This window comes from Vigna umbellata, chromosome 5 (genome assembly GCF_029865625.1).
Source record: "Vigna umbellata cultivar VRB3 chromosome 5, Vumbellata_1.0, whole genome shotgun sequence".
NCBI classification, from domain to species: Eukaryota; Viridiplantae; Streptophyta; class Magnoliopsida; order Fabales; family Fabaceae; genus Vigna; species Vigna umbellata.
Window position 1 is genome coordinate 17,149,180 of NC_142169.1, and position 12,711 is coordinate 17,161,890.

The window sequence follows — 12,711 nt, forward strand, 5'->3', positions numbered from 1 at the left end:
AAATAAAATATTAAAAAATGACGATGGGATGAATAAATTAAATTGAAATATTTAATATAGTGATTGGAAATTATTATCTCACCAGCATACTTTTAAATATTAATATATTTTTGTTTAATTTATTTTGTATTTTATTACAGGAAACTAATTTGAACTTTAAAGATTTTCGTTTGGTTAGTAATATTCGCACTAAAGAAACCAAGTTAAATAAAAATATAATAACATTTTTAATTATATGTTATGAACGATAAACTATTATTATATTAACATCTTTCGTTATATTAACATATATATTAACAAATTTAATATCAGAGATGGCTATTGAAGAAGTTACTTAGGTACTAAGAAATATATTACTTTTGTTGTGTGAAGGATTTCCTTTTAAACAATTTTAATAATTTAAAAATAAAGAGTGTAAAGATTACTTTAAACAGAAACTTTAAAGATAAAAAGTATAAGAAAAAAAAATTATATAGAAAATTTTGCATTGGTTTAGGTCAAAAATATTATAAGTCTAGTCTTTAATATTTTAAAAAAAATTAACCAACTACTATAACAACAAAGAATAAATGTTAGAAAATACTTTTCTTAAAAATACAAAAGATAAATAACATATAGTAAAAACACTTACTTTTACCAACATCTTAGAAGCACTTTTCTTAAAGTATGGAGAGTTTCTTTGCAACAACACAACTTTTCTGATAGAATTTTGTGGGGCAAAGCACATATAAGTTCAAAATAGGAAAGTTAAGTTAGAAAACTAAATAATCATATCACAATTGCTTCGTATAATAATTATAATAAGTGATAATAAATTTTTTTAAAGATTTTTTCAGAAAATAATTTCACTTTATGATAATCGATTATCGCAACTAATAATCGATTATTCAAAGACTTTTTTGAAAAATCTCGAATTAACTAGGACAATCAATTATCATTAATTATTCTATAATGTTTCTGAAATATAAGTTTTTTTCCTGAGTGCTCTATATAACCTATTGTGTATATTTTTAAAGTAAGTTCAATGTACAACTATAAATGCCTTATCATAAAAGTTTCAAAGTAAACAATAGATTCTTCTAACATGAATTATAATATGTTGAATTCATCATAAAAAATATTGTCTTTAGTTCTTTCCTTGGTCCTAACACACACTAAGTTGTGTGTGAGAATTATAAATTGGCTTTTGACACTAAGTTCACGGTTGGTTGTATTATTTACAGTGATAACATGTCTTATGTGATTATGTGAAATAATCGGTATAATTGTATGACATTATGATTAGAGATGACAAAAAAATCTGTACCCGTGGATATCCGCAGGTAAAATTCACTACAAGTATTTAGTACTCGCGGGTAAGAGGTATCCGCGAGTAGCAAGTATTTTAATACTCACTTGTTAACGGGTCGGGTTCGGATATCACACTATTCGTACTCGGGGCGTACCCGCCACCCGTTTGAATAATGAAATTACAATTTTATTCATTAATTTTTTTCTCTAAGTGTTTAATTTTCTGTAAAAATGGGCCAAAGCTCAAATCCTTTTTTAGGGTTTTCTCTTCAAATCAAAATAAGGAAAATGTGTTGTCTCCATTCCTTCTCAGTCGCAGGTTGCTATCAAACTCTAAGGAACTGCCCGTTCTTTCTTCTTCGTCTTCCTCACTAATTAGATTTTCCCCCATGTTTTCCCAAAAATGCAAGAAATCTGTCTCGCTCTCAAAGATGTTGTCTTTCTTCTTCCCAAAACCATAAAACCCCCAAAGTTTCGCTTTAAAATCCTCTAGGATTCGTCCTCTCTCACCCTCGCGAACAAGTCAACATCTCCTCCTTCCATTCTCTTACTCACGTCGCACAACCCTCCCAACATCTTAGGGTTTGCGATTTTCGAAATGAAGAAAAAAATAAAATGAAAAGAAAAATGACTAGGGTTTGTTTTCCTCCCCTTAACTCTCGCATGCTTCTCTCGGTCAAAAGAAAACTTAAAATTAAATGCGTTAGCCATGGATCGTGCCGGTGGAAGGACATCCCATGAGCAGCGAAGCTTCTCTCACACGCGCAAATGAAGGAGTAACCTGCTACGACCGGCGCAGATGGCGATATTAGCGATGTTCTGGGCCGGTTGGAGGAGAACGCGACGCTTCTAGGTGGATGGAGGAGAACGCGACGCTTCTAGGTGGATGGAGGACAGCCCGCGAGTGGAGGAAGAGACGACTGCTCTCTTTGAACTAAAAACCCTAGGGTTTATGAGTTCTGAATAAGAAAGGAGAATAAAGTTTGAGTCAGAATTTTGGCTTGGTAATGCACAAATTGTTGGAAAACGGGTATTCGCAGATTAGAAAAAATCTGCGAAGTTTTTTATGCAATAGCGGGTAACGGGACGAATAACGGGTACAATTTTTTACATGTAGGTCAGATTGTGGATAGACACTTTTCGTGTCTAACCCGACCCGTTATCATCTTAATATATATGATTATGTAAGATTTAAGTGAGATATTATATAATAATTGATGTCTATTTTAGTTATGATGTTTTTATGCTTGTATTTTTAAATAAAATGATTATAAAAAAATAATTTTTTTATTTGTAAAAAACTAGAAAAGAAAATAATGAAAAGTAATGTAAAATGAATTGTAGTCGCGTGAGAATCTTTAAAACGTTGACGTTGGTGTTCTGGTGCATGAAGGAACACTCTCCACCACTACACTGCATCTTCACTCTTCAGAATCTCTTTTTTCTCTGTTCCTATCGTGACTTTCATTTGGTCGTGTTTCACCATGAGCAATAAAGCCATGTATTTCTTGGGTTCACCTTCAAAGTCTCAAGCTCAGAGTTCTCAAGGCACTGATGTAGTAATTCCTTCAGACTGTCCTCCACATCTTGTCAAACTAATGCAGCAAGGAAACTGCTTCACTTGTGGCCAAATTGGACATTGGTGTCGGTACTGTCCTTCCAAATCCCCCAATTCTAAATCCGTTTCGCCCTCTCCCAATCAAGCTTCCCCACTTTCCTCCAACGCTGTACAGTGCCGCTGTGGCCATGGCGCATGCGAAATCAAAACCGCACGCAGTGGGAGGAACTTCTATACCTGCCCCATCAAAAGTGTAAGCTTCTAACACTTGCAATTTTGTATCTTTCTTTTGTGATTATGATTTTAAAGACGATGTTGCTGGTTGTACTGTTTAAGGGGGTAAAATGTAAGGACTTTGTTAAGTGGTGCGATGAACCTGTTGCTGAGAGTAATTTGCAGCCTCCAGCGATCAAGTATCCTGAGTGTGCGTGTAAGGCTGGAGTTTGTAGAAGGGTTAAGAGTAAAGAGGCAGATGGGGTTTTTAAGTACTGTTTTACTTGTCCTGTTAAGAAGGTATGGCTCATGACCTTTATTTTCTGATTGATGTTATGGTTCTCTTTTGTGTACGTGTGTTATTGGGTTTTGGGGAAATATTTATGTTTTGTACCAGTAGAGGGATGAGATTGGATTTTTGGTGCCTATAAGCTGCTTGATGTATATGGCAAGTATCCTTTTGGGTTATATCATTGAAGTAATTATTGTTCAATAGGGTCATGGATCTTGTGGATACCGTGTGTGGGAGGATGAGATTCAACTGCTTGATGGAAAAAGCATTGTTCCTACCCAGCGAAGCAGGCAAAGGACTCTTCATGATTTTTGGGAGGGATGCAAAAATGATGAAACTGATGATGAGCTGGGTAGTGAACGCAGTAAAAGGATGAGAGTTGGACACTGTTCTGAGGATCCCTCGGCTGTGGCTGACATTGCAGACAAAGAAGATTTTATGGTTGATGGTGATGATTTCGAGTTTATAAACTCGTTATCGTGGGAGACTGTTGAGGAAGAAGCATTTCTATCATTATCTCAACTATCAACACCTTCAAGGTTCCGTTGGCGACAAATTATGTATGAGAGGCGCATTTCCTCTGATGATTCATTTGGTAATATTTTTTTTCTTTGTTCTCGGAAATCTGTTTCTTTCTTTCATGTTTCCTTTATGTTTCTGCTGCCACTTTTGGAGCAACGTTACGTTATTTTGATTATTTGTACTTGATTCTTTACAAATTTAACCACAGGTCACTGTTGTTACTATCAGTTTAAGTTTGAACTTAAAAAAATTGGATTGTGTCATTATTTGAAAGTAGTTTGATCATATTTAGTCTTGAAACTATATTTGAGAGAGAAAACCTTTGAAACTATCTTGATATATTGCAGGTTCTTGTAGAATGGGTTGGCTTGGCCGTCTTCTTTTCTTCCATCCAGCTCAAAGTTTAAATCCCCCCACACCTAAGCCTTTTTTCTGTTGTATGACTTCATTAGTTTTATATGTTTGTGTCCACTTTGATTTAGAATTGTGATTGATTGTGTCTCATCATTACAGGCACTTTCCCATCCTTTAATCCAATAATTGTCCCTAAACAGAGGAATGTTTCTGATGGTCCTTGCAACAAGCTTGCTATAACAAATGTTAGTCAACAACATACCCAACTTTCAACTGGTTTAATTAGTCCCAGCAAATTACAATATGGTGAAAGAAAGTCAAAGGCATCATGGCATAGAGAAATGATCTTGTTCACACAGCAACAACTTCTAGCTGGTCTTGAAACCTTGGCTCCTCATGAGCATGAGTCCATGAAAGAGGCAGCAGAAACCACTTTTGCAATATTAAATGTTTTACAGGTTGACTACAAAAAGTTCTCTGATCATGTCTTGGACTATATCAATTTTTCGTCATCTATTGCAGAAATAGATAAATCCATGGAAAATTTCCATACTATGGAAGATCTCAACAAACTCTTTGAGGAGGAGAAAAAGAGATTAGCTCAACTCCAAGATGACCATGTCAAGACCAAAGCTTTGCTTGAAGCATCAAAAAGAGATAGACAATTGCTATGTGAAGAGGTCTCTGATCTCGAGGCCATGCTCAATGAAAAACAAAATCAATTAAAGTTTTGTGAATTAGAGACCTTAAAGATTGAAACACGCCTTGGTGATTTGGAAAGAAATATATTGGAGACTGACATAACGCTGAAGAAAAGAGCTGAGCAAACAAAAGTGGAAAAGAAACCATGTGAAGAAAGACAGGAAAAGCAAATTGCAGCTCAGGAAGCGCTGCAGAAGGCAAAACTTGAATTGGAAAATTCCTAACTCAGGCTTATTTTTTCTTAATTTGTTATGTCTTTTATACTTGTAACTTGTTCTTGCATGATTCATAAGGTAATTACGAGATGCTTTCTAAATCTCTTGGGTGTTTTATGGCAGTCTAACTTTCTATACTAAGTCACACTCATCAAACGATTTTATTTTTAATAATAAATTTGAGTAATATGTTTTTCTTTTCAATAATATTTTTTAAAGCAATAATTCTATCTTCATTAAAATTATTTAATTCATTCAACATCAAATTTCAATTTGTTTAGTCAATACTTCACTTGCCTTGTTATTCTTACAAATTGCTAATTAATTTTGATGAACAAGAGTGCATCACGTCATATAAGGAGTAGTTTTAGAAGAGCTGTAAGGAGAATTTCGATACACTTAGAAAACTTGTGTTAAGATTTCATGGCAATTCTTTGGTTTAATTCCAATATGATTAACGATACTTTATTAACACTTGAAGAATCTTCATGCTTCAAATTTATTAATAAAATAGTTTTTTAATTTTAATAGATTTACTTCTTCAAATTTATATATATTTATAAATAAATTTTTGTTAATACTCAATATGGATCAATTTGTCGATCAATCGGTCACTGTCCCTGTTGGATCAATGTAGATATTGTCGTAGTATACGCACAGATCTCTCTCTCTTTTGTAACAAAATAGTATACTTATTATCATATTTAAATAATTAAATTTTAAATATGTATATTTAATTGTTATAGATGTACATAATAATTAGATATAATATTGAAATGAAAAGTTTAATAATTTAAAAAAAATAATTAAATAATTATACTATTATATCATAACATATATTAAAATATCTTTATACGTAGATCTTTTAAATATTAAAATATATAATGATAACTAAATTGGTGTATGATTATAGGTTTAAGGAATTGTTGTAGGTAATGGATAGATAAAGGAATAACTGAAATGAATATTTCTTGTAATTAGAAATTAAATGTTTTTGAAATGAAATAACTATCATGAGTATAATGATCTGTATAGTTGTTATAATGAAGAATGCATTTATTATAAGAAATATAAATAATAAAACAGTGATAAAGTGAATATAAGTTATTGTTACAAATTTGAAGTTTAAATTTAGTATGTAAAGGTACAAACTTAAAACGTGATGCTAGTAAGATTTTATATTTTTTTAATTACGTTACTATTTATAAAATATATATCATAAGTAGTGTTATTATATATCTCATAAATCCGTAGTTGTCAAGATCGTATTGGAGAAGACTTATTATATATAGTCATGATTGCTAGCAAAATAATGAAAACAAATTGATGTATTTTTCAACATATATGTCGACTGAATTTTCTACCTTGACATTTAATATTTTTAAATACATTTATGAATAGTAGAATATAATAATAATTAGTGTAAGATTAAAAATATACATAATTACTTGGGTAACAATGAAAATAAATAATTAAATTAAATAGTTAGTGCTAATAATTATTTAATATATATTATTTATATTTAATTAGTTGTTACTTATTTGAATTTAAGGATGAACTTCAGAATTACATTTGTTTTTAAAATAGATGAAACTCTAATATAACTAAATTAGTAAACATTATTATTATTTGGCATAAATTATTAATGAAGAAAAAAATTGTTATGGGTTAAATTTATATCGATTCTAGAATTATATCAAAGGATATATAAAGTTTCTACTTTCTATATTAGTTCTGAAATTGGTATAAAAAATATTACTTTTATACCAGTTAAATGTACAATCGATATAAAAAAATATTTAAAACATCAAATCCATCATTCAACCACTTCATGACACTAATGTTTAACACCCCACCACTACTCAAACACCTCTCTATTGTGAGTCAAACCACTTAATGACAATCTCCTTAGCTAGGTTAGGCCAAAGTTAGAAGAGAAAGTCACGGTGAAGCGTGAAGGGTGAGTGTTTGTGGAAGTTAGTGGAAATGAGAGTTAAGCTCATGATTTTGTATGGTTTATGGGTGATGGAGGTGGTGTTTAGTGATGTTCTAAGAGAGATTGAGTCAAATCTTAGAGGAAGGTGGCTAGAGGAAACCACTTGAGCTGCCCTAGCCTAGGGTGACCTAATAAGAATATTATGACACAATTGGCAGCATAACAATACTCTAAATCAAAGGTAATTATATGAAGGAAAGCATAACAATACTCTAAATCAAAGGTAATTATATGAAGAAAAACATAACAATACTTTAAATCAAAGGTAATTATATGAAGGAAAGACACCTCTTTATATATAGGCTAAGATATCTCAAAATAGGCAGAAACTTTAACCTAAAAAGCCACCTTGGTTAGCTTGGAAAGTAAGGAGAAATCCTCTAGTAGGAGGGAAACAAGTGGTGAGAGGGTGACATGTGGTCACTACCTATGGAAAAACCTCTCCATTCCTAAAGTGACCACTAACTAGGAGGAAATCAATAGGAGAGGGACACTTATCAAGGTCATCCACCCTATCTTGTCCACTAAGCTAGCTAAAAATGTTGACTCCTTTGGTCAACACATGTGGTGGACATCCCACCTTGGTCAACATTGGGCATTGGGCCTTTATTGACTTGGGTGATCAAAGCCATACTCTACTTGGTCCAAAATACAATGTTCAAATTAAATTATGCACTATTATGTCCGTAATACAAAGTTCAATTAAATCCTAGACTACTTGGTTCAAAATTATTCTTCTACTAGAAGCTGCATGATGGCCCAAGATGACCCAAGAGAGAGAGAGAGAGAGAGTATAGGCCCATCTTCCATAGATGACTTCAACTCTTCTTTAATGTGTTTAGCCATGGTTAGGGGTATGTCATCACCACCAAAGTAACTTCTTTCTTTCATCACCTCGCATCATCGCAACTACCTAGCACAAATCGAAACAAAACTAAGATGCTCCATCCTTTCACAAATTTGCACATCGCAAGTTCCTCCCTACAAAAATATCAATATTACCACTAGAAATAGCACCACAAAATCTACACTATAGAGATGACAACCATCACGCGTGCCACAAACAACCATAGGGCGTAACCAAGCACTAGCAACCTCACGAACTATGGTTGTCTTACACGCAATAGCAAAACAAAGATCCATGAAAAACACTAATCGCGAAAAATCAAACCCACCACCATGAACTAGATACAAGTCATTAATAACGTAAAATTTGTTGCACAAAATTACAGAACCACCGCAAATTTACCTTTGCAACCTGCAAGAACAAAAACCACAACCAGCACATTAAAGCTACATACAACACCGCAGTCACAATTCAAAACGCAAAACCCTAAATCCACCATCACAAGTTGACACAACACCAATAGAAGCCATGTGAATCAGTCACCATCTTTTATACCAGTTATAATTAGAACTAGTATAAAAAATTTTCTTATTTATTACAAAAATGTCACTGCTTCCACTTTCTATATTGGTTATAATTAGAACTTGTATAGAAAGTTTTTTTCATGTATTACAAAAATGTCACTATATCCACTTTCTATACTAGTTATAACTAGAATTGGATAAAATGTTTTCTTCTTTATTTCAAAAATGTCTCCGCACCCACTTTTTGTTAAGACAAAATCCTCTAGAGAATAGACTGTTTAAACAACTCAAGTTTTGAAGTTTAACAAAAAGCATCAAATGAAATATTGTTATGTATGAAAAGTTGTTTAAAAGAAATAATGTCTAAGAAAAAAATATTTTGTAACATCTATTCTAAATGAAATGAAACTTATGAATAATGTTTTCTAGAAAGAACTGTTTGATGAACTTATATTATGAACAACATTTAAGAAAAAGAAAACATCTCTTTCTGAAATCATCTAATAGATTATATGAGTAACAATCTAGCGTCTTATGAAAGAGAAAGTTTATCTCCTTGATAACACTAAGTCTAACTTTTTTTTTTATTATATATAGTGTTAACTAAAGCAAAGCGTCTTATGATTTACATCGTTTAATGTATGACCACTAAACACTATATCCTTTGTAGAAGCATATATACATACATACATACATATATACATACATACATACATATATACATACATACATACATATATATATATATATATATATATATAATCATCTAATGATTATACATGTTATATGCTTTTACCAAACAATGCATTTATGAATGACATGACAAATGATAAAATGTTTTGAACACGTAATATAGTTTAACACTTATCATCGTTCAAAATATTTAATGCATGTACGATAAAGTGTTTTGATGCTTGTATACTTTGTTCTTGATATTTGTACAGATCACTAAAGTAAAAAGGTATGATCAGAATCACTACACTTGAGAAAAAGACGTTGTGAAAGATGAAGAACATTCTTGGAATGTTTCTCTTGAAGCCTTCTACTTTATCACATCGTACAAGCTCATTTTTGCTAAAGGCTATGATAAAGATCTAAACCGCTACAAAGTAGACTAAAGTCTGACTTCCTACCTAAAAGTCACCTGCTCTCCTTAAGTCAACTTCCTTATCTAACGGTCATCTTTCAAGAAAAGCTATATATAGACAAAAGCTTGAAGAGAAGACAAGAATGATAACACAAGAAGAAGAGTATAAGAAGAATAAGATAGTGAACTCATGAACGCTAAGACAAGCTTACTATGCTCATATATCGTCTAAAGATATATTTCTTTTAAGAGAAAAACCTTAGCAAATCACAAAATTATTTATATTGTTTATATCTTCTCTTTCAGAGTTATCATTTGTACCTTTGCTCATAACATTGTTTTTGCTATAAATTCTGAAGATAATTAAAACACTTATCCAGACGAGTTGTCTAGGGTTAAGACCAGAAGTGGTTAAAATACTTATAAACTATGAGTGGTTAAACTCAGACTAGTCTTGTTGACTAAGTGAACCAAGAGTGATGAGAATAATCATTACAAACCTGGAGAGGTAAAACTTGTGTAATCTTGTTAAAGATTAATGAAACCCCTCAAGAATTCTTAAGGAAGAACTATATGTAGTTTAGCTTGAGTGAACTAGTATAAAATTCGTGGTTTATTGCTTTTCTATTTAAAACGTTTTTCATCTATTCATCTTATAAAAACCAACACCTAAACATCTTACAAAATTATATATCTCCTTTACAAACCATTAGACGTTGCTTTGTGAAATAATTTCAAGAATACTATTCACAGCCTCTAGTGTTTTTATGTGTTTTCACTTTCTATAAGTGTTATAACTACAATCGTTATAAAAAATGTTATCATTTTTATAATTATGCCACTGTGACACTTTTTATACCTGATGAATTATAACTGATATAAACAGTCGTTATAAAAAGTGTTTTTTGCATTAATGAATATGTTTTTGGTCTCTAAAGTAATACATAAAATTGGAAATGGTCCTCAGGCAAAATTTGATAACATTTGGTCGTTGTACTTTCAAAAGCATTGGTTTTGGTCCTTTTTTTCAATGACGTTAAATTTTATCCTATGGCAAACAACGTTCGACTTCACCATCATAGATGTTAATACATACGTGTCTTAAAAAAAAGAAAAGCACACATCATGATGAATTAAGAGAGGCCCTAACGTGAGACAAAAGACATGCACCGCACAACCTAGATAATTGCTAGTTGCCTAAAAGAAAAGCAGTGGATACCGTGGAATGGAAGCAAACATTACGAAATCACAACACCACATGGATAGTTTAAAGGAAATCAATGGTTGCACTGCACATAATAAAGACATGATGAGAGATAAATAAACTGAAATTTGTACCTCATATAACAAGGAAAAATATACACCATTAATGAAGAAAATAAATGGCATGCAATGAAGGAAAAAACCTGCATCCCATACAAAATAAATATGTACTACCCTACACATCCATACAAAGAGCAATGAAATAAATGACTTAGACCACAACTCATAAAGAGGAACAATAAATATCTAGAAAAAGTGATAGTCATCAGTTTTGTTATTTAAAGTAATAAAAGATAAGTATTATATTACAAATGGTTAGAGCTCTTTATTATCTGGTGATCGTGTGTTCGATTCCTACTATGTACATAATATACCTTTACTTGAAACATGTATGGTATGATGTATATGTGAAGCCCAACTTTTTGACTAATATTCCAAATGGTTACTTCCTCCACCACCCTAACTTCTCCCCAATTTTTTTTATTCAAAAAATATCCTAGGTTAATTTTTTTTTAACTTTTACCATTTACCTTTTTTAAAACCTTAATGCATTCATCTACAGCCCCCACCCCCTCCCTGTCTCTCTTCCTTTCTTCTTTTCCACAGTTTTGTTGTTAAAGCTTCATTATTTTGGTGCTTGGTTTCATTTGGTCTTCTATCTAGGTTAGTGGTTAGTTTGGAATTTTAGTTGATTGGTTGTTGATTTGAATATATATACTCTCTATGTTGTGTATAAATTTAATGAATGTGTGTGTTGTGTTGTGTAAGAGGAAGAAGAAAAGAATCGCGAACCCTTGAACGAATGCTGGAAATTCGTTCCGTCTTCAACGGATCTCAAGATCCGTTGATGGATTTTGAGATCTGTTGAAGGCTGAATGAATTTTCCACATCCGTTGAAACTTTCGCATTTCAACTATTTTAATTTTTTTTGTTTGGGTTTTAGTTTATTAATTTATTTTTTTATAGCTTTTATTATTTGAACATCGTAAGTAGATTGTTTGCAATTTAATAATTTTTGTATTATTATTGATGTATAAAAAATTTGTTAAAAAATAAAGTAAAATGTTGAAAGGCTTCACGAATGTGAAAAATTCTTTAAGATATTTGTTGATTAATTTTGATATCGGTTGAAGTGTTCAACGGATATTGATATCATTTAAAATAAATATATTTTAACTATCAAGAATTAAATATTTTACATAGCAAAAGAGGAATGAAAAATTACGGGTAGAAGGATGTGATGGTAAGTAACTCTCGATATTCCAACGCATAGCAAAACTACCTTAAAGAATTCATCTTAAAAACTACCTTAAAGAATTCATCTTTTTATAGATTAAATTCTTACTTATTTTGAAAACCGTGCTACTTTGTAAATATAAGCCTCCTATCCGGGTAAATAAAATGTGGAACAGTACTATTACAGAAAAAATCGCATGATAGTTCTTTTCATAAGGAAACCCCATTTTAATCTTCAAAATAAAGAATGATATGTCTTTGAAAATGAAAATTTTAAAATAATTATTTATCGGTATTTTAGTTAACTACAGACATTATGCTCTTTTTATTACACGGTTATATGATCTAATGTTTTCTAAATAAGTAAAAAAATGTGAATTTAATATTTTAAAACAGTTAAAGAGTTTTTTCTTTGGCAGGAATATGGAAATAAATAAAACAAATAAAAAGAAACAAGTATAATTTATATTTTTACTTTTAACTTCTAAAAGTACAATGACACGAATGAGAAATTAAAATAAATAATAGGTTATTTTTAAATACTTTTTACAAGTGTATGTTTTTAGTTTATAAATTTTGGTACACAATTAGAATTTATTTTTTATTCAAAAT

At 31.3% G+C, this 12,711-nt stretch overlaps 1 protein-coding gene across 3 annotated transcripts; it reads left to right on the forward strand.

Moving 5' to 3' along the window:
• The first annotated feature begins 2,673 nt into the window (after positions 1-2,673).
• Positions 2,674-5,247, forward strand: LOC124847085 (uncharacterized). Of its 3 annotated transcripts, none has more exons than XM_088114841.1 (5): positions 2,674-3,101; positions 3,185-3,361; positions 3,558-3,948; positions 4,223-4,312; positions 4,389-5,247. In XM_088114841.1, the coding sequence occupies exons 1-5, from the start codon at positions 2,775-2,777 to the stop codon at positions 5,153-5,155; spliced, it is 1,752 nt and encodes a 583-aa protein (XP_087970967.1). In that variant the 5' UTR covers positions 2,674-2,774; the 3' UTR covers positions 5,156-5,247. The 3 variants fall into 3 exon arrangements, with proteins under 3 accessions (XP_087970967.1, XP_087970968.1, XP_087970969.1); XM_088114842.1 differs by having other exon boundaries at positions 4,223-4,276; XM_088114843.1 differs by lacking the exon at positions 4,223-4,312 and having other exon boundaries at positions 2,675-3,101.
• Positions 5,248-12,711: the final 7,464 nt, after the last annotated feature.